Genomic DNA, 20,229 nt, shown 5'->3' on the forward strand with positions numbered 1-20,229 from the left:
TTCTCATTTCATATGTTTTTTCGGGTAAGTTTTTGGAAAGATTAGTTTGCAAAATGAACATTTAAGCCCCTTTCTAGTGGCATATATGGTAATTTTATAGACACATCATATATACTGTTTCCTGTTAAAAATCATCCAAAATTTCTGTGAATTTCCACTCACCTATCAGTCCCGTCATTTCCATCATGGGGTTTGTTGCTTGTATAGCCTTTATTGTTTTCTCTCTGTTTTAAAACAAATATGACAACCTGCAAAAAATATTGGACCCTATTCAAGTGAGCACTGTGAGGTCTCAACAAATGTCAAACAACTGCTAATCTCTATGCACTACTGTATGCTAGCTGTCTATCAATTTAATTATGCCAGGTCAAGTCAATGGTGTGTCTGTCTATTTAACTAACGGTACTGGTATTATTTAACCCCCTAAATTTTTCGTTGTAATCAATCGGACGTTGCACAATTCTCTGGTCACTTGAGGCCACGAAGTATAATTTTGCAGAAAGGCCCTCAAATTATTAGGTTTTGTCTAATCTCGCCTGTTTTAATTATTGCAACTAACTGAAAGATGATACCTGGTGGTTAAGGACCTAGGAGTGGCGGGAAGCAGGGGGGACATTAACAATCATTAGCTCCGAGCGAAGCCTGGGATTAACAATCATACATGATTATGTAATTGATTTGCGACATTCTCATGTTACAGAAGGTTTCAGCACCCATTGTGCCTATGTTCGCAACAAATCTGGTCATAACAGAGATGGAAGGAGACTCATCTTAGCGTCTTTGGGTTGTGAAGCACAGATATAGGAAAAATATATGATAATATAGAGATGCAGGTGTACTGCAAATGATTGAAAACATAGGAAAAACTACAGAAATGACTGTTTTGATAGATTGCAGGAAAATTGCTGGGATCTATTTCAATTCTTCATGGACAACAATAAAAGTAAGGCCATACTGGATGACCTTTTCCTGCGGCTATAGGATAGAATTGCCATTGCAGGAAAATTTTCTACACATGCCTCTTTGATTCGTAGGATTCCAAAAACTCGAGACTAGGAAGAAGGTATGACTGCAATGTCATGCCATCTCAAACCCTACATGGCTGAAATGATGTTTTTAACCTTTCATTTCAAACAAGTATACGAGTACCAACTATATGGGATACAGAGTCATTTTTAGTTTCGGTTCCAGAATTCAGTTTTAGTATTTTCTTGGCCAAGACAAGTTTAAAACCTTAAGTTAAGACAGTAGGCAGCCTTGCGTGGCAAGAGTTAGCTGACATGACATCTCAGGATTATTCAAACTAGTGTTAGGGCCAATTAGATAGATAGCTTGAGGACTCAAATCAACAAAACAGAAGGCAGGAGGTCCAATTGAACAGAACAGAATATCTTGCTGCTTATAGAGGAAAGAGTTGTCTCTCTGCCGTATTAGATGGGCCAGAGACCTTTTCTGAAACTACCAGAGAAGCCTTTAAGCAGCTTTCTCCTGCTACCACATCCTGAAATATCACATAGCAGAAAGCTTGCTGGTGAGGGGGCCAATGGAGACTGCTCTTGTGGGCGTTGCCACGGGGGTGATAAAGCCGGTCCTGTCCAAGCTCACAGACATGCTGGAGAAAGAGTGTGCCAGGCTCAAAAGTGTGAACCGTAACACCCAATTCTTAAGAGGTGAGATGCGCAGCATGAGTGCCACCCTCCAAATAATCGCAGATTCAGAGGAGCTTGACCGCGAAGTGATAATCTGGAGGGATGATGTCCGTGAGCTGTCCTTTGATATGGAGGATTGCATCGATGACATCATGGCTCGTGTTGACCAAACGCGTGAGAGCTCTACGGGCCTGGACAAGTTCTTTGAAAAGATGAATACGTGGACGAAGCTAAAGGGTCAGCATAAGATGGCAAACATGCTTGAAGAGCTCAAGGCCCGTGCAATTGAGGCAAGCGAGAAGCACAAGAGGTACAATTTTGCCCCGCCAACACATCATTCTGGCCAGTCGGCCATTGACCCCAGGCTGCAAGCGCTTTTCGTGGAGGTTGATAAACTTGTCGGCATGGATGGTCCCAAGGAGCATATCGTTAGGCAGTTAACAAGAGAGAGGGTGGTGGGTTCTTCTGGACAGCTTCAAGTGGTGTCAATTGTTGGTGCTGGAGGGCTTGGTAAGACTACTCTTGCAAACCAAGTCTATCATACCATTAAAAGCCAATTTCCACATGCAGCTTTTGTGTCAATATCTTGTAACCCTGATATAAAAAAGATTTTGAGAGACATTGCCAAAGGAGTGGGGATCAGTGAAAAAACACCGGACGATGATGTGGAGAATCTCATTCATAGACTCAGGGAGCACCTTCAAGATAAAAGGTACGAAAGCTTTAATAATGTATATGTGTGTCAGGGTCACCTTTTTGCACCTCTACTTTCAGCATTGAATACATCTTTGTAATCATGTGGCAGGTACTTTATTGTAATTGATGATTTATGGGACACGGAAGCATGGAAAATTATTAGGCTTGGATTGGTAAATAATGATCATGGGAGCAAAATTATCACTACAACACGTAACATTGCAGTTGCATCGTGTTGTTGTTCACAACAGGGTCATATTTATGAAATGAAACCCCTTAGTTTTGATGACTCCAAAAGGTTGTTTTTCACAAGAGCATTTGGTTCTGACGATTTATGCTATCCCCATCTGGCAGAAGTATCGAAACAGATATTGGAAAAATGTGCTGGTCTACCATTGGCTATTATTACCTTGTCTAGTTTGTTGGCTGATGAGCATGCAGAAGATAAATGGAACAGGGTGCTAGCTATTATTGGTTCTGCACTTGCAAAGGATCCTGGTGCTGATAAGATGACAAAGATATTATCTCTGAGCTACTTTGATCTTCCTCACCATCTGAGAACTTGTTTCTTGTACTTAAGTTTATACCCTGAAGATTATCAAATCAACAAGCAATCTCTGATAAATAAATGGATCGCCGAAGGATTCATTCATGAAATACAAGGTTGGAGCAAACATGAATTAGGGGAAACTTATTTTAATGATCTCATAAACAGAAGCTTGATCCAGCCGATTAATGTAAAGTATGGCCAAACGAAGGCATGTCGAGTTCACGACATCATTCTTGATTTCATCAAATGCAAGGCTGCTCAAGAGAATTTCGTGACTTCATTTGATGATGTAGAGCATAGGGACACTTCAGGTCACAGGCTGGTTCGCAGGCTTTCTGTTAATAGTCTCAAGAATGGAAAGGTTGCATTATTGATAAGCCCGATTCTCTCTCATGTCCGCTCACTTGCTGTTTTTGGGGATCTCGTGCAATATTCTTTGCGGTCTTTCCCAGCTCTCCGTATGTTGGACTTGGCAGAATGTAGTGAGTTAGAAAACCGCCATCTTACAAATATTGGTAAGCTGTTTCTTCTGAAGTACTTGCGTATAGGACAGTGTCAAATAACTGAGCTCCCAAAAGAAATAGGAGAACTGAGGTATTTAGAAACACTCGACATAAGTGGTACACGGATTTACAAACTTCCATCAACTTTTACAAATCTTAAACGGTTGGTCCGTCTGTATGCTCCTCGGTATTCTAGTTTTCCATATGGAGTAATTGGACAGATGCAGAACCTAGAAGAGCTAGAGGACTTGGGTGTGAACAAACCAATGGTATCTGGTGTCTTCTCTGAACTAGAGAAGTCTCTGCAAGAATTTGGTCAGCTAACCAAGTTGAGAACATTGGGAGTACATTTCCACTTCTATAGTTTACATCTACCCAAGTCGGGCACCCAAGGAGTTGAGGGCCTTGAAAGATATGTGGGAGCTCTGATAGCTTCATGCAAAGTTCATCATCTATATTTCAACTATGAATATGATGGTCTTTGGTACCCTCACCCATTGTCACTGGAACCATGGTGCTCCACTACTCCTTGTAGCCTCAGGAAGCTCCACATTACACACTGTTTCCTTGACAAGGTTCCAAAATGGATGAGTGAGCTTGGAAATCTGAGGGAATTAAACCTCTGTATCCTCATTATGAAGCCAAAAGATGTTGCGGTCCTTGGAGCGATGCCCACCTTGGTTTTTCTCGAGCTAGAGACTTTCTATGGCGCTAGCAGAAGGATCTTCTTCATCCATGGTGGTTTCAGAAGTTTGAAATACTTGAAGCTGATAATATCTCGTTGTGGGACGGCAGTTGAGTTTGGAGCACGATCGATGCCAAAGCTCGAGCACCTCAAGCTTTACTTAAAGGTGCATAAGAGGGAGTGCGTGAATGGTGCTTTTGATTTTGGCATCCAGCACCTCTCAGCCCTCACCAAGATTGACATCAGCATTTTTGGCAGGCACAATTTTCATGTAAAAAAACGTATTGAAACTGCCATCATGACACTTAACCGACGACCCACTCTCTCATTTGAGCATACATACAGAGGACGTTCACAGTGTGAACATTTTGAAGAGTTTGTGAACTCTGTAAGTTTCCTGATGATAAAAAATACTTGAGTTGATCCTCTCGGTTTAAGTTCTCCCATACTGTAAATTCTTGGTTGGCTAGCTGTTTATAACAAACAAACAAATTAATGATATAACTCCTTACTAGTTACTCTGTTTAAATTGGTTGAAGCAGTACGGTGCAATCTATGGAGTACCGACCGAGATGATTCGAAGCTTCCATGCTGAACAGGACAAAGTCTGAGGGGGATAGTAAGGTACTTCTCCTTTTAACTTGCAATGCAGTGTGGCTATGTGGGATTGCAGTGTGTCAGTCATCCAAGCTAATCTCCATTCCTCTTTGGTATATCAAACAGGACAAGGTCGATGAAGCGGCCGGGTGGATAGCTAGCAGCAGCAACAACAATTAGAACACCGATTATGCTTCTGTGCTGCCTGGGCGTGTTCAGAAACTGGAGGGAGTTGCTGCATGCCTACGAGACAAACTGTTACTCCCTCTGATCCATAAAAAGTGTCGTCCATTTTGTACTAAGTTAGTACAAATTTTGTACTAAGTGGACGACACTTTTTATTGATCTCAGGGAGTATTAGTCTACGTTAAAGTTGCTTTTGGTTTTATATGCTGCTCTCTACTCTGGTTGCTGTTAAAATTTGCTTAATTTCCCTGTAACTATGATCAACTAGCGTTATGCTGTACCGGACCTAGCCTTTGTGCTTGCAAACTCCTTGAGTTTGAGTTCAAGCAGTCGTCCTTGCAGCAGCTAGTTGCAAGCGAGTCTGCGGTTGTCATCTGCTTCTGTGTTGTTAGGGATGGGAACGGGCCAGGCGTACCCATTGGGTCACTGGGCTGACCCCGAAAAATCAGGGCGATTGGGTCGTGTGGGTCGGTGCCAGATAGAAATTGGAGCAGCGGAGGTAGTAATCAAATATACTTTTCCGTCCCATGCTTCAAAATTCTTACGGTTTTGCTATTTCTTAGGCGACTGAGAAATAACTATTTCTCAATCGATAATAACAATCTTTTGATTCAATCATTGAGATTCGTGTAAGATTATTGTAGGCCTGATGGATAAGAAAATCTTAATTGGATGGCTACAATTGTTGACTGAGAAATAACTATTTCTTAGGCGACTGAGAAATAGACACTCCTCTTAAGCTTTATATTTTACTTCCCGTCCCATATTAAGTGTCGAAATATTACGTGTATCTAGATGTTTTTTAGACTGAAATATCATTCATTAAGTTTGGGACTTGAGTGTCTCCTTGTTACAAATGTAGTACTACTCCCGACAGGGCACCATAATTAGACGGAGGGAGTAACGAAGACTAATGATAAACGAGTGAATCTCAAAATGTTCTTGCCAGAGTGCCATGTCGTCTCATCGACAAGTGCTCTGTCTAGACTGAAGCTTAGATCAAACTTTGCTCTGTTTCCTTGATCTGTTTTTGTCATTTAAAAATAAAATTCAGGTCAGAACAAGGGAGCCGGCGAGTCCGGAGTCCTTGATTGAGTTCCATGGGGATCGCCAGCATCAGCTGGTTCCGCTGTGGCTTGATTGCTTTGGTACGGCTGAGGAAGCTGCGAGGGGCTATAACAAGGAGGCCATCAAGCTGCACAGCGTGGCAGCACAAACCAACTTAAGCAACCTGTGGCCACCGCTGCTAATGACAGTGACGCCCTCCGTAAGCTAGGATTACACCAGTGATGACCCGCTGCTGGCACTCCTCAACGACTTCCCAGAACAGCCAGCACTCGCGATCTCCTGGAACAGCCAGTGGTTCTCAACGACTTCCTGGAACAGCCAGAGTTCAACCTTCTTTCGGACAACATCATCCCAGTGGTGCAGCTTGACGATCTCGGGATCAAGTTACCGCCGGCAGGGTGGCAGCTGGTTGAAGACTTCCTGAGCGACATGGACTTTACCTGACGTGGTGGCTTAACAATTGCAGATGTGGAAATGCTCTTGTCTTTGTTGGGGTTGGCTTGCTGCTTATGAATGTTAACAGGTGTGGCCTAACAAACAGGTGCCTGAAATTTTCTTATACTTCAGTCACTAATTTGGTCCTTTGGATGGCTGCTACCCTTTTTGACTTTTTGTGGGTAGAATGAAATATATTACTCCCTCCGATCCATATTAGTTGTCGAAATATTACATGTATCTAGACGCTTTTTAGACATAGATACATTCATATTTGGGCAAATTTGAGACAATTAATATGGATAGGAGGGAGTAGCATATTTCTCGTAAATAGTCCTTCCACATTATTTACGGAAAACAGAATGGTCAATCATGTATAGAACAGAGTAAAATTTGCAATTAGATTGCTTGCCACATTGCCATAACGTTAATATGAAATTGTGGAGTAGGCAATAAACTTGGATGAACTTAGAGCATAGTTTGATGGAAGCTTAGGAAATGTTAGTTGCATAGCTAGAGAACCACTTCTTGGTGGAGGAGAACCAAGCATAGCTTGGGTTAAGAGGGTAGTGTAATCTCATGTTCGGTTGGTGGAAAATCACAAGAGGTCGGTTTATACTTTACACATCACATGAGAGACCATAAGTTAGTATTGACAGCTGAGATCGTTTTTAGAAATCATTTCCCTCTCAATGTCCATACATCCCCATGTTATATTTGTATAGAGGGAGTTGTACTCTCAACTTCCAAGCCCAGTCTCTTCTGATGACAAATATGCTCTCTGGACCAGTTAAATACTTACACTTGTACAATTGACCGGTTAAACTGAATTTGTGTTTTGTCAGTGACGCCAACAACCATTAGATGCACTGCATTTGGGCCTGTGAGTTCATATTTGTATGCTGGAAGTTGCTACATTATTTCCTATAGGACAGAAAAGTACCTCAAATGGCATTTTTTAGCCATGACCCAGTTGCCTCACTACTTCATACACTGACACTCATAACTGAAACAAAATCTGCCTGCAAACAGTTACAGCAAGGGAAGAACAACCCAGCCGCGTTAGCATCCCAAAATGCAGCAACCAAAATAGAGAAGAAATGATGAATATGAAAATGACAGCAACTCTAAACACTACAGTAACAACCAAAGCGGGCAGAGAACCAAGCATAGCTTGGGTGGTCAACCAGCGAGGTATGCTGGCTTACAGTTTAACTTAAAAAAAGCGGGGGCACCTTGACAGCAAAAGATCTCAACAACATGGAAGACAACATCAAGCCAACTAACTATAGAGGAAGAAGACTGAACAGGAACTCTAGCAACATCAACAGAGCATTGATTCCAGTTGTCCTCGAAAAGAATTAGCCGGTCTGTCCTTCATCACAGCCCCCTAGTCAGCCATCTTGAGTAGTAACCAGCGGTGTGCATTTGTCATTGTACAACACTTTCTTGTTCTTCTTTGTCCTCTTCTTCTTTCTCTTCTTTACCATTGGCATCTTCCTCCCCTCTCCTTCCTTTTCGTCCATGTTGCCCTGTTCGAAATACCACACAGAAATTCTCAGACACCATAAGAAAAATAAAACAAGCTCAAACAATAATGGCGAGCTCAGTGTTATTTAACTAGCTAAATGACCGGTCAAGAATTTCTGCGGTGTAAAACGAAATACAATATGAGTCGCAAACCAAGAGGATGAACTGAAGTAACCAGTGCCAGCAATTCTGCAGGGGCCAGGGAGCTTACACTTTTTGTATAACCAAACGACCACACTCGCCAGTGGTTTCCTCGCATGTGCCAGTGGCTTGATCCTGCACCTCCTCCTCCATCCTCCACCTCATGGTCCGTCTCGAACTGTTTGAATTTCTTTTAAGTAATTATTACACGGCCGGACAAGAATTTGTGGGATGGAAGAAAGAAATACAGCAGTAGGGGCAAACTAGAAGGATGAACTTAAGTAACCAATGCTTGCGATTCTGGCAGAGAACTTACAATTTTTATGTAATGTTCACAGTCCACATTTCCGAATGCTACATTTCCATCTGGTATAAGGAGCGGGGAACTGTTGGGAAGTGTCTTGATGGCAGTTTCGATAAGGCTTCCCATATATTTGCCAAAGCAATTTTCCAAACCTGCCATCGGATTGTCGCTATTGCCAAAGTTGCAAAAAATGCAGACATCAACCTTGAGGAGGGCAGAGAGGTGATGGATACCAAAACTTGAAGAACCATTCAGGCACTCCATCTCATGCACACGGAACTCAAGATGGAGGTGCTCGAGCCTTGGCATTGATCCTTCTTCAAAATCCAGCGAGGTCCCACAGTAAAGGAGTTCCAGGTAGAAATATTTCGAACGACTGAAACCACAAATGAGAATCCTTCCATCGGTGCCATAGAAAGTCTTTAGTTTCAGGAAAAGCAAAGTCAGTATTGCTCCAAGGATCCTAACATCTTCCGGTGCCACAGTGACAATATAGAGTTCTAATTCCCTAAGATTTTGGAGCGATCTCATCCAATCTGGAACCTTGTCAATATAACAGTATGTGATGTGTAGCTCCTGGAGGCTACAAGGAGTAGTCAGGCGCCACGACTCCAGTGACAGTGGAAAATAAGTTGTCTCACTAAGATATCTGCACTTGCGGATCTCTAGGCGACGAATACTGCATGAAGATATTAATGTTCCCAGGTAACTGTGAAGACCCTCAATTTGGGCTTTTCCTTCCCACAATTCAAATCTACCCAGTAGTACCTGCAACCTCCACAGCTTGTTTAGCTGGCTCAATTCTTGTAATGGCTTCCCTTGTTCATAGAAGTAGATGCCAAATGTCCCTAAATATTCCAAGCTTTGCATCTTACCAATCATTCCATCCGGAAATCTAGTGTGGCTAGGAACATATAGACTGGCCAATCGTTGAAGGCTTGTAATAGCTGACGGCAGTTCTAGAATTCTGGTATCTGTTATGTCCAGTGTTTCTAAATACTGCAGTTCTCCAATTTCCTTTGGGAGGAGCTCAACATTTGCAAGGCGCAAGTACTTGAGAAGAAACAGCTTTCCAATTTTTGCAATATGATTATCTTCTAGCCACCAGCATTTTCCTAGGTCCAATACCCGTAGAGCTGGGAAACTCACCAAAGAAACTCGAGCATAGTGCGCATATACTGTGAGTGACCGAACCTGAGAGAGAATCAGGCTTGTCGATATGGTAGCATGTTCTTCATTGCTGTTCTCAACAATAAGCCTGCGAACTCTGTAATCTGAACTGTGCCCATGTTCCACATCATTAAATGAAGTGACAAAATTCTCTTCGGCAGCCTTGCATGTGATGAAATCAAGAATGATGTCGTGAACTCGGCATGAGTCCACCTGACCATACTTTGCATCGATCGGTTGGATCAAGCTTCTACTGATGAGCTCATTAAAATAGTCCTCGCCTGCTTCATATCGACTTTGCCCTTGTTTTTCATGAATGAACCCTTCGGCGGTCCATCTACTTATCAAATGTTGTTTGCAGATAGTATGATCTTCTGGAAATATAGTCAAGTACAACAAACAAGTCCTCAGATGGTGAGGAAGATCAAAGTAGCTGAGAGATAATATCTTTGTCATCTTATCAGCAGCAGGATCCTTTGCAAGTGCAGAACCAATAGCAGCTAGCACCCTTCTCCATTCATCTTCTGCCTGCTGATCGGCCAACAAACTAGACACGGTAACAATAGCCAATGGTAGGCCGGAACATTTTCTTAATATCTCATCAGAGACTTTTTTCAGATGAGGATAACATAAATCCTCAGAATCAAATGCTCTTTTAAAAAACAACCTTTTGGAATCGGCAAAACCAAGGGGTTCCATTTCATAAACATGGCCACCTTGTGAAGAACAACATGATGCAACTTTACTATTGCGTGTTGTAGTCATAATTCTGCTCCCACTGTTATTATTCCATAATGCAAGCTTAATAGTTTCCCATTCTTCTGTGCTCCACATCATCAATTACAACAAAGTACCTGGGACATGATTTTAACAAAGATGTACTTAATACTCAAAACCTGTAAAGTTAACTACAAATCGCATAAAGCATTAACATTAATTAACTGTGGGTTCCTATTACTGAAATCTTACAGAAACTGTCAGCAGTTTTCGACACAAAAAAGTACTCTTGTTGCTTCATACTTAATTTTTTTAGACCATACATGATTATTTCTTAACTCATGCTTGTTATAATCCTGGTACTTATCCAATATCCTAGAGCCGTTCCTACCAGTCAAATCTAGTGCTCCCTCTGATTGGTATTACTTGTCTCAAATTTGCCCAAATACGGATGTATCTATGTGTAAAAAGCGTCTAGATACATGTAATATTTCGACAAGTAATTCCGGTCGGAGGGAGTACCTAAATCAAGTAGCACTTGAATATTGATGGGCATCATAATTGAAATATCCATGTTTGGTGCATTGCAAAAGACGCACTTCTATGCATAAGCTTGGGTAAGGCCAAATGCCAGGACGTGTTTAGTTACCACTGCAACTCTTGCGTATTCAAAAAATGCCATTGCAATTCTAAACTGTAAAAAACCAAGCAACAATCACATACATTATTGTAGGTGATCATACTTACCTTTTGTTTTGCAGGTGTTGTCTGAGTTTATCAACCAGTTGTTGCACATCATCATCAGGTGCATTGTCGGTGACGCCCACTCCTCGAGCAATGTCTTTTAGAATCTTCCTCATGTTAGGCTTTCGAGAAACCGACACAAAAGCTGCACATGAAAATTGTCTTGCAATGGCATGATAGACTTGGTTTGCAAGAGTAGTCTTACCAAGACCTCCCCAACCAACAATAGACAACACTTGAAGCTGTGTGGAAAAACCCTCCATATGAAACCATTTGATGATATCATCCTTAGGACCATCAATGCCGACAAGTTTATCAACCTCCACGTAAAGCGCCGGTAGCCTGGGGTCAACAGCATAAGTTCTTAAGTCAGGTCTTGGCCGGACAATATTATACCTCTTGTGCCTCTCACTTGTCTCAGTTGCACGGGCCTTGAGTTTTTCGATCTTGTTAGCAATCTGATGGCGAGGTTTCAGCTTCTTCTACATGTCAAATAACTTCTTGAGGGCCGTAGATCCATCAGGATCATACCCGACACGAGCCACGAAGTCATCAAGGCAATCCTCCATGTCATAGGAAAGCTCACGGACTTCATCCCGCCAAATTCTCATCTCTGGCTCGAGTTGCTCTTCATCCGCGAGCGCCTCTAGCGCTGCCTTCATGCTGCGCATCTCATCTCCTATGAACCTAGCGTCACGGCGAATGCCTTTGAGCTTGGCATGCTCTTCCTGCAGCAGCTTGAAGAGCTTGGACAGGAGGGGCTTCAACACCCCCGTAGAAACAGTGACAATAGCAGCCTCCATCGCTCTATCACCGATGAGCTTGCTGCTATGTGAGAGTTCACAAGTGATGTGGTGGTTACTTCAATGTTTGTGTTTTCCTCCAGTAGAGGCCTCTGGTCCATCTAATAAGGCACAAACAACACGCTTTTCTACCTTTTTCATTGAGGAGCAACTGCATGGAAAGCCCCTGCCTAAACTATTCCCTTTTGGTCAGTCGGGTGGCTGATAGATGATTTTGTTGATTATGACATTGACTCGACGACTCAACATAGGAATAACTTACTTTTAAGCTTAACTAAATAAATAAACAGTGCGTGTAGTTGGTGCACATAACAATTATATATCTGTCTACAATCTGTGGCGACCCTACAATTTACTAGTACAAAAGTCAAGCATTTGTTCCCAGAGAAAAAGCTCTGAATGGGATATACATGCACAGTTGATTCCAGTCGGGGAATGCCAATCCAAATTGGCATAGTTTTATTCGGTTTAGGAAGCAGTGGAGCACCTTCCAGCCTAAAAGCATCTCTTCCAGCCGAATCTACAAAAACGCGTCGGCCGGAGTGAGAAATTCATTTTAATCAGCCCAGGATAAATGCTGCAAGTACTGAAGAACCTGTAGTGCTGTTTCGTATTATCGGTATGCAGTACTAAAACCAAATTAATTTTCGCCGCAAAAAGAGCAATTTGTTTGAAATTTGCATACTTTCCCCCGTTCTGCAGGTAGCTTTTGCGTTCGCGAGAACTATACGCAAAGTGAAGAGCAGAAATCACCCGCTAACCTCTCAACGGAGCAGGGATAGCTCGATCGCCGGAGGGGCCGCTCGAGGAAGAGGGCGCGGGTGGGGGTCGCCGGGGTGAATGCGACCGCCACGTGCTCTGGCGAAGAAGCGAATGGGGATGGGCAGCGCGGCGGATGGGAGAGGGAGAGCCGGCGGCGAAGCCATGGTGGCGCAGCGGGGCGGGGGGCGGCTCCGGGGAGGAGAGGCCCATTATTTCAGAACGTGTTTGGTTTTGTGTTTTTTTCAACGAAAAAGAAAATATAATACTCCACCTCTGTCCTATACCTGCGCATGGGTGGCCCGGCCCGGCCGGCCCGGTGGCCTGAAAGCTCAAAATGACTAAAAACAGGTATTTATTTAGGAAAAATAGAAATAAAAAATCATTTATTTATTTAAAAATAATTATTTTAATGCTTAAATGGCCTATTTTCGGGCCGGGCCGGGCCGGGCTTCAGGTTTGACCGTCGGGCTTTTATGAAGCCCGGCCCGGGGTTTGCCCAGGTATACTCCATCCCATATTAAATGACTTAAATTTGGTCAAATATGAAGTATCTATACCAAAAAACATCTAAATACATGTAATATTTTGTCACTTAATATGAAACGAAGAGAATAGTATTAAAAGGTGTTTGGTTTTGTTTCTTTAGAAAAAAATCAAAGGACCAAAAGAAATATATTAAAAGGATCAAAAGGTAACCAACACGCCCTATGGTGTTGACACCGCCGAATGATTCTCAGGACACGCACTATTATGTCCCCGGTTAATATGAGTGAATGCAACTGCCACGTGATCCGGCGAAGAAGCCGAATGGGGATGGGCAGCGCGGCGGATGGGAGAGGGAGAGCCGGCGGCGAAGCCATGGTGGCGCAGCGGGGTGGGGGCGGCTCCGGGGGAGGAGAGGCCCATTATTTCAGAACGTGTTTGGTTTTGTGTTTTTTTCAAGGAAAAAGAAAATATACTACTCCACCACTGTCCCATTTAAATGACTTAAATTTGATCAAATATGGATGTATCTGTACCCAAAAAGCATCTAAATATATGTAATATTTCGTCACTTAATACGAAACGAAGAGAATAGTATTAAAAGGTGTTTGGTTTGGTTTTTTTTAGAAAAAAATCAAAGGCCAAAAGAAATATATTAAAAGGATCAAAAGGTAACCAACACGACATGTGGTGTTGACATCGCCGAATGATTCTTAGGACACGCACTATTATGTCCCCAGCTAATATGAGTAATTCTTTCACTCCCTTTCGTCTAAACGATTACGACAAAAATTAACGCTAAAAGGATACTTAGAAGAATCAGAATTCGAAGAATTTAGCATGCACATCATCTCTGTGTAGTCCATCTCCAGGAAGAATCAAGAGGGAGAAGGCTGCCGGGAGGCATGTCGAAACTCAACACAGAGCTCTCTTTCTCTGATGATTCATTGGACAGAGGTACTGGGGACATTAACCGCGACGAGCGACGCTAAAGTGTTGCAGTCGCAAGTCATCCGCCTGCACTCATTTCAGATGTGGACTGTGAAAATGGTTGAGGCCCTGGCACTGCTCCATGGCCTAAAACTATCACATCGATGACGGTGGCGATTTATGACGAGTGCTTCTCATCTTTAGACATTGTCCACGGGAAGCTAGCCACAAAACACGTGAGATTGCCAAGTTTTCTCAGAACCAAGTGAGCCTCCTGTTCACTGATATTTGATGTGAAAAAGAAAACTCTTCTCTTTTTTCCTTCGTGGTGCCGCTGGATTAAAAAAAAAGAGAGAGAGAGCAACCACCGCTAATCCTGATTCCTGAAAGCTCACCCCGCAGGCAGCCAGGAAGCTCGCCGGCGGCAGATCGATGGAAGCTGCTCTCGTGAGCGCCGCCATGGGGGCGATGAAGCCGCTCCTCTCCAAGCTCTCCGCGCTGCTGGAGGAAGAGTACGCCAAGCTCAAAGGCGCGCGCCGCGACACCCAATTCATAAGAGACGAGATGGCCACCATGGCCGCCACGCTCCAGATCCTCGCGGACTCGGAGGAGGAGCTCGACCCTCAGATGAGGATCTGGATGGACGAAGTCCGCGAGCTCTCCTACGACATGGAGGATTGCGTCGACGACTTCGTGGCTCGTGCCGACGGCGGCGGACCAGACGCCGGCGGTGGATCTGCTGCGGGCATCAAGAAGATCTATGACTGGGTCAAGAAGCTCAAGCCTCGCCATGAGGTCGCCGGGAAGATAAAGCAACTCAAGGCCCGTGCATCTGAGGCAAGCGAGAGGCACAAGAGGTATCGGCTACTCTTGCCAACACCTGACTCTAGGAGTACTGATTGTGCCATTGATCCCCGGCTGCCGGCGTTTTATGAGGAGGTTGATAACCTTGTTGGCATCGATGGTCCTAAGCGGCATATCATTCAGTGGTTTCACAGGGAGGCCTCTTCCACCCTGCTCAAAGTGCTGTCGATTGCTGGTCCTGGAGGTCTCGGTAAGACTACTCTTGCAAACCAAGTCTACCGCTCCATTAAAGACCAATTTACGTGTTCAGCTTTCGTGTCGGTGTCTCGAAACCCTAATGTGAAGAAGATTCTGAGAGATATTGCCAAAGGAGTGGGGATCACTGACAGCACATCGGATGATGATGTCAAGCAGCTCATTGATAGGCTGAGAAAACATCTCGAAGAAGAAAGGTAAGCCTGCCTGATCACCTGTAGTGATAGATCGTTTTGTGCATGCAGGTTCTAGGATTTTCCACCAAGTTTTGTTGGAAGTGCTCTAGCTTGAAATAGGTGGCATTGCAAAGGTCTGTAGCAACACTATAAGAGCTTTGGCAATCAGTCGGCCATTAGTAATAATCTGTAATACTCGGCAACAATTTGATGTATTTGGCAAAAATTTAATATCTGAAACCCACAGTGACGGCCATTGAATGTAAACTCTGAAGAAAAACACACACTCTTCTCTTCCACTAGCTAACAAATACTGCACTAGTGGCGCATCCATCAATCATTCCAGTTAATGGCCTAGCGAAGCTGATCATGAACTCCACACATTCTGGCCTTTGACTGCACACAAGCTTGTCTGTAGAAGTGCTCATAATGCAATGTACTGAACATTCAGGTTTCTTTATTTTACTGTCACTTTATTGAGAACTTTGTGCTTGTGGGTTGGATCGGAGGTTGTAGTTATGATTTAGGTATTAGGTTGGTTTGGGACAGGAAAGATTCTAAGGTAATTAACACAAGTTCTAACAACCACGGCCTAACAAGTAAAAGCACCAAATATACATGTATTGACTGAGTTATACTATTAAGAAGGTATTCCTTTTAGCCAAATATACATGTATCATTTTAATATGAACGACCTAAACAACCATAAGGATATAATTGGATTGCATGCATTGTCAGCCTAATAACATTTTCAATAGAGAAATTAACATATCAGTTTTCATACATTCATTTCAGCTCCCTATCATCATGTGTCAGCCTAATAATATTTCTTCAGCCAGCCGCAGTCCCACATCGCACAGTTAATGGAAGTGTTGCATGCAGTTGTAGAAAAACACACACTAAATATATCTTTTGTTACATCATGTGTCAGGTACTTCATTATAATTGATGATGTCTGGGACACAAGAGCATGGGAAACTATCAGGCTTGCATTGTTGAATAACAATCTTGGGTGCAGAATTATCACTACAACACGTAATGTTGCAATTGCATCATGTTCTTCTGAAGGTGGATATGTTTATCGAATGGAACCCCTTAGTTTCGCTGATTCCAAAAGGTTGTTCTTTAAAAGAGTATTCAATTCTGAGGATTTATGCTATCCTCATCTGGCAAGAGTGTCCAAGGGGATATTGGAAAAATGTGCTGGTCTACCATTAGCTATTATCACTATGTCTAGTTTGTTGGCTGATCAGCTTGCGGAAGAGGAATGGAAGAGGGTGCTAACAGCTATCGGTTCTGCACTTGCAAAGGATCCTAACGCTGGGAACATGACAAAAATATTATCTCTGAGTTACTATGATCTTCCTCAACATCTGAGGACTTGTTTGTTGTACTTGAGTGTATTCCCAGAAGATGATACGATAAGCAAACAAAGGTTGATAAGTAGATGGATTGCCGAAGGACTCATTCACGAAGAACAGCAGCGGTGCAAATATGATGTAGGTGAGGGTTATTTTAATGATCTCATCAATAGAAGCTTGATTCAGCCAGTTGATGTGAGGTATGGCCAGACAGAGGCATGTCAAGTTCATGACATCATTCTTGATTTCATCACATGCAAGGCTGCTGAAGAAAATTTTGTCACTTCCTTCGATGCTACAGTGCATCCACACATTTCTCGTTACAGGGTTCGCAGACTTTGTGTCGAGAATCACAATGATGAAAAGGTTACGATATCCTCAAGTCTGAATCTCTCCCATGTCCGGTCACTTACTACATTTGGGTGTTTTGTCCCGAATTCTTTGTTGGCTTTCCCAGTTCTTCGTGTGTTGGATATAGGAGAATGTTGGTGGTTAAAAAACCATCATCTTGCAAATATTGAAAAGTTGTTTCTTCTGAAGTACTTGCGTATCGGAAAATCTTCAATAAGTGAGATCCCAAGAAAAATTGGAGAACTGCAGTATTTAGAAACACTTGACGTACGAAGTACTAACATTGAAGAATTGCCATCAACTATTACAAGGCTTCAACGATTGACCCGTCTATATGTTGATTGCTGCACTAGATTTCCTGATGGTGTAATTGGACAGATGCAGAGCTTAGAGGATCTAGATGAGTTTGGTGTCTTATCCTACGAAAAAGGACGAGTGAATTCTCTCCAAGAATTCAGTCAGCTAACCAAGCTGAGGATGCTGAAAATACTATGCTCAGAAGGAGGAAGCCAAGCTGACAACCTTCGAAGTTGTCTTGGAACTTTAATATCGTCATGCAATCTTTACCATCTATATATCCTCAACGCCCATCATATTCCAGCTCATCGACGCCTGTCACTACCACTGGAATCATGGTGCCCTACTACTCCTTGTAGTCTCCGGAAGCTCCACATCACATACTGTTTCATCAGCAAGGTTCCAAATTGGATGAGATCGCTTGGAAATTTGAGGGACTTGGAACTCTATATCTTCAGTATGACACATGAAGATGTTGCAATTCTTGGAGCAATACCCACTTTGCTTTTTCTCAAACTCTGAGACTTTGTACGGGACCAATGGAATGATCTTCATTCGTGGTTTCAGAAGTCTGAAATTTTTCAGCTTGAGAATCTTTTATTGCGGGACCTCGCTGGAGTTTGAATCAGGATCGATGCCAAAACTTGAACACCTCAAGCTTGAATTCTGTGGGCATGATGCTCATGATTTTGGTATTCAGCACCTATCCACCCTCACCAAGGTTGAGGTCATTATTAATAAGGGTGACTTACACTCTGCAGATACTGTTGGAATGCTTGTCACAGATGCCATAGAGACACTTCCCAATCATCCCACTCTATCATTTGTATATCAACAAACTTATGCACAGTGTGTACATTTTTTGAAGTTTGTAAAATCTGTAAGTCCATTGTCATTTACCATGTCATTTGTTTTAGTCCAATAACTCCTTTCGTGTGATTCCGGTGTTTGGTCTTTGTTTCATTTTTTTAATGGTATTTTTAAACAGTACAAGGCGGACGAAGAAGAAGAATAAGAAAGTTCTACCTATTGATGATGGCAGATGCACAACACTACTGACAACCCGCAGCCGCCGCCACTGCCGACGACCGTGACGTCCTGCTGCTCCTGCGCGCTTCCTGCCACACCACGGGTTCATCTCGCGAACAGACCTCCGGCGGTGAAGAGCCTGACAGAGCGTACGACGCGGCGGCCGTGCAGCTGTGTGGGGCGGGGGCCAAAACCAGCTTCAAGGTCAAGCAACCCGTGGCCAGCATCGTTAATGCCGAGGAGGCCCTGCTCCAGCGCGTCTACTATCAGGACAAGGACGCCGTTGTGTTGTCTGACGAAGAGACGGACATTGTCGGCGATCAATGGGAGGTCTGCTCTCAACACCTGGTGCAGCCACGGGTGATGGGGCTGGTGAACTCCAAAGTTCAGGCCAGGACAAGGGAGCCGGCGAGTCCAGAGTCCTTGGTGGCGTTCCATGGTGATCACCAGCATCGGCTGAATCCACTGTGGCTCAACTGCTTTGGTACCGCCGAGGAAGCTGCGGGAGGCTACGACACGGAGGCCACCAAGCTGCACAGCGTGGTGGCACAAACCAACTTCAAGTAACCTGTAGCCGCTAATGACAGTGGCACCCTCCTCCCCTCCATAAGCTATGATTACACCAGTGATGACCCGCTGCTGGCACTCCTCAACGACTTCCCAGAACAGCCAGCACTCAGCGATTTCCTGGAACAGCCAGTGGTTCTCAACGCCTTCCTAGAACAGCCGGGGTTCAACCTTCTTTTGGAGAACATCATCCCAGTGGTGCAGCTTGATGATCTCAGGATCAACTTACCACCGACAGGGTGGCAGCTGGTTGAAGCTTTCTGAACGACATGGACTTTACCTGATGTGGTGGCTTAGCAATTGCAGATGTGGAAATGCTCTTGTCTTTGTTGGGGTTGGCTTGCTGCTTATGAATGTTAACAAGTGTGGCTTAACAAACAGGTGCCTGAAATTTTCTCATGCTTCAGTCACTATTTTGGCCCTTTGGATTATCATCCAATGGCTGCAAATCTCTTTTTGACTCCTTTGTGGGTAGAAGGAAACACCAACATATCACCCAGATAGGGCGAAGTCCGTCAGCTGAATAATACAGATTTAGTGTTGGCTTTATTTAGTATGGAAAAGTTGAGTCAGGAGTGTGCTCTTACATACTCCCTCCCTCTCATAGTGACGAGATATTACATGTATCTAGATGCTTTTTAGGTATAGATACATCTATATTTGGGCAAATTTGAGTCACTTGATATGGGACGGAGTGAGTATATGACTCTAGCCTAATTATGGCATTATGCGTGTTATTATTATCAACTCTAGAAAGAAAATTTATGATGACAGATTATCCTTGTTACTATTATCAACTGTAGAAAGGATATTTGACCATCCATTTTGTAGGTTTACTTTTGTGGAGAACAACTTAGAACATAGCAAAACTGGGTCTCCTATTTGCTATAATGAAGATGCACTTTGGGTTTGCTAGAGGTGTGTGACTTGGGCCTTCGAGTTGTACTACCAGTTAAGTTCTCCAAAATCATTATTTTGGGTAGCTGAGAAAAATGGTTTGTACTGTTAATTGATGCATGACTGAGTACATGTTGCATAAGTGCGCTTGATTCTTGGTGCATTTTAAGTCCTGAAATATGATCTATATGAAGAGAAAATAATTTAAGAGGCATCATCAGTACTGGCATTATGAGTAATAGTTGTACAAAAACAACTTGAGATATGGCTGAGCGGTACAAAATGTTTGATTTTAGTTGCTTAGAATGTTTATGCATTCAGTCACAGCGGTATAATGAGACATGTAGATGTTTCGATCATGTCCATCATTTCATAGAACAAGATCAAGCACCAAGTTTCCCTACCCTCAAACCTGAACAAATGACATCAGGAATCAAAAAAGAAATTCGAGAAAACGGATAAGAGTTCTGCTTTGCTTAAGTGATAGAGATTATGCTCTGCAAACAAAGAACTTACCAAATCTACTCAACACTCAAACA

General features: G+C 43.2%; 1 protein-coding gene and 2 pseudogenes across 2 annotated transcripts; 2 read left to right on the top strand and 1 right to left on the bottom strand.

Moving 5' to 3' along the window:
* Positions 1-1,447: 1,447 nt before the first annotated feature.
* LOC100832154 (putative disease resistance RPP13-like protein 3) lies at positions 1,448-5,308 on the top strand. Its single transcript, XM_024461778.1, has 4 exons — positions 1,448-2,361; positions 2,455-4,471; positions 4,626-4,707; positions 4,807-5,308. Exons 1-3 carry the CDS (start codon positions 1,544-1,546, stop codon positions 4,692-4,694), a joined length of 2,904 nt encoding a protein of 967 aa, XP_024317546.1. The 5' UTR covers positions 1,448-1,543; the 3' UTR covers positions 4,695-4,707; positions 4,807-5,308.
* A 2,001-nt stretch (positions 5,309-7,309) lies between these two features.
* Positions 7,310-12,777, bottom strand: LOC100832464 (annotated as a pseudogene).
* A 1,395-nt stretch (positions 12,778-14,172) lies between these two features.
* On the top strand, positions 14,173-19,583 carry LOC100832778 (annotated as a pseudogene). The gene is made up of 3 exons (XR_001406973.2): positions 14,173-15,209; positions 16,120-18,077; positions 18,186-19,583. The product of XR_001406973.2 is annotated as a putative disease resistance RPP13-like protein 3 (transcript).
* Positions 19,584-20,229: the final 646 nt, after the last annotated feature.

Source organism: Brachypodium distachyon, chromosome 3 (assembly GCF_000005505.3).
Source record: "Brachypodium distachyon strain Bd21 chromosome 3, Brachypodium_distachyon_v3.0, whole genome shotgun sequence".
In the NCBI taxonomy this organism is placed as follows: domain Eukaryota; kingdom Viridiplantae; phylum Streptophyta; class Magnoliopsida; order Poales; family Poaceae; genus Brachypodium; species Brachypodium distachyon.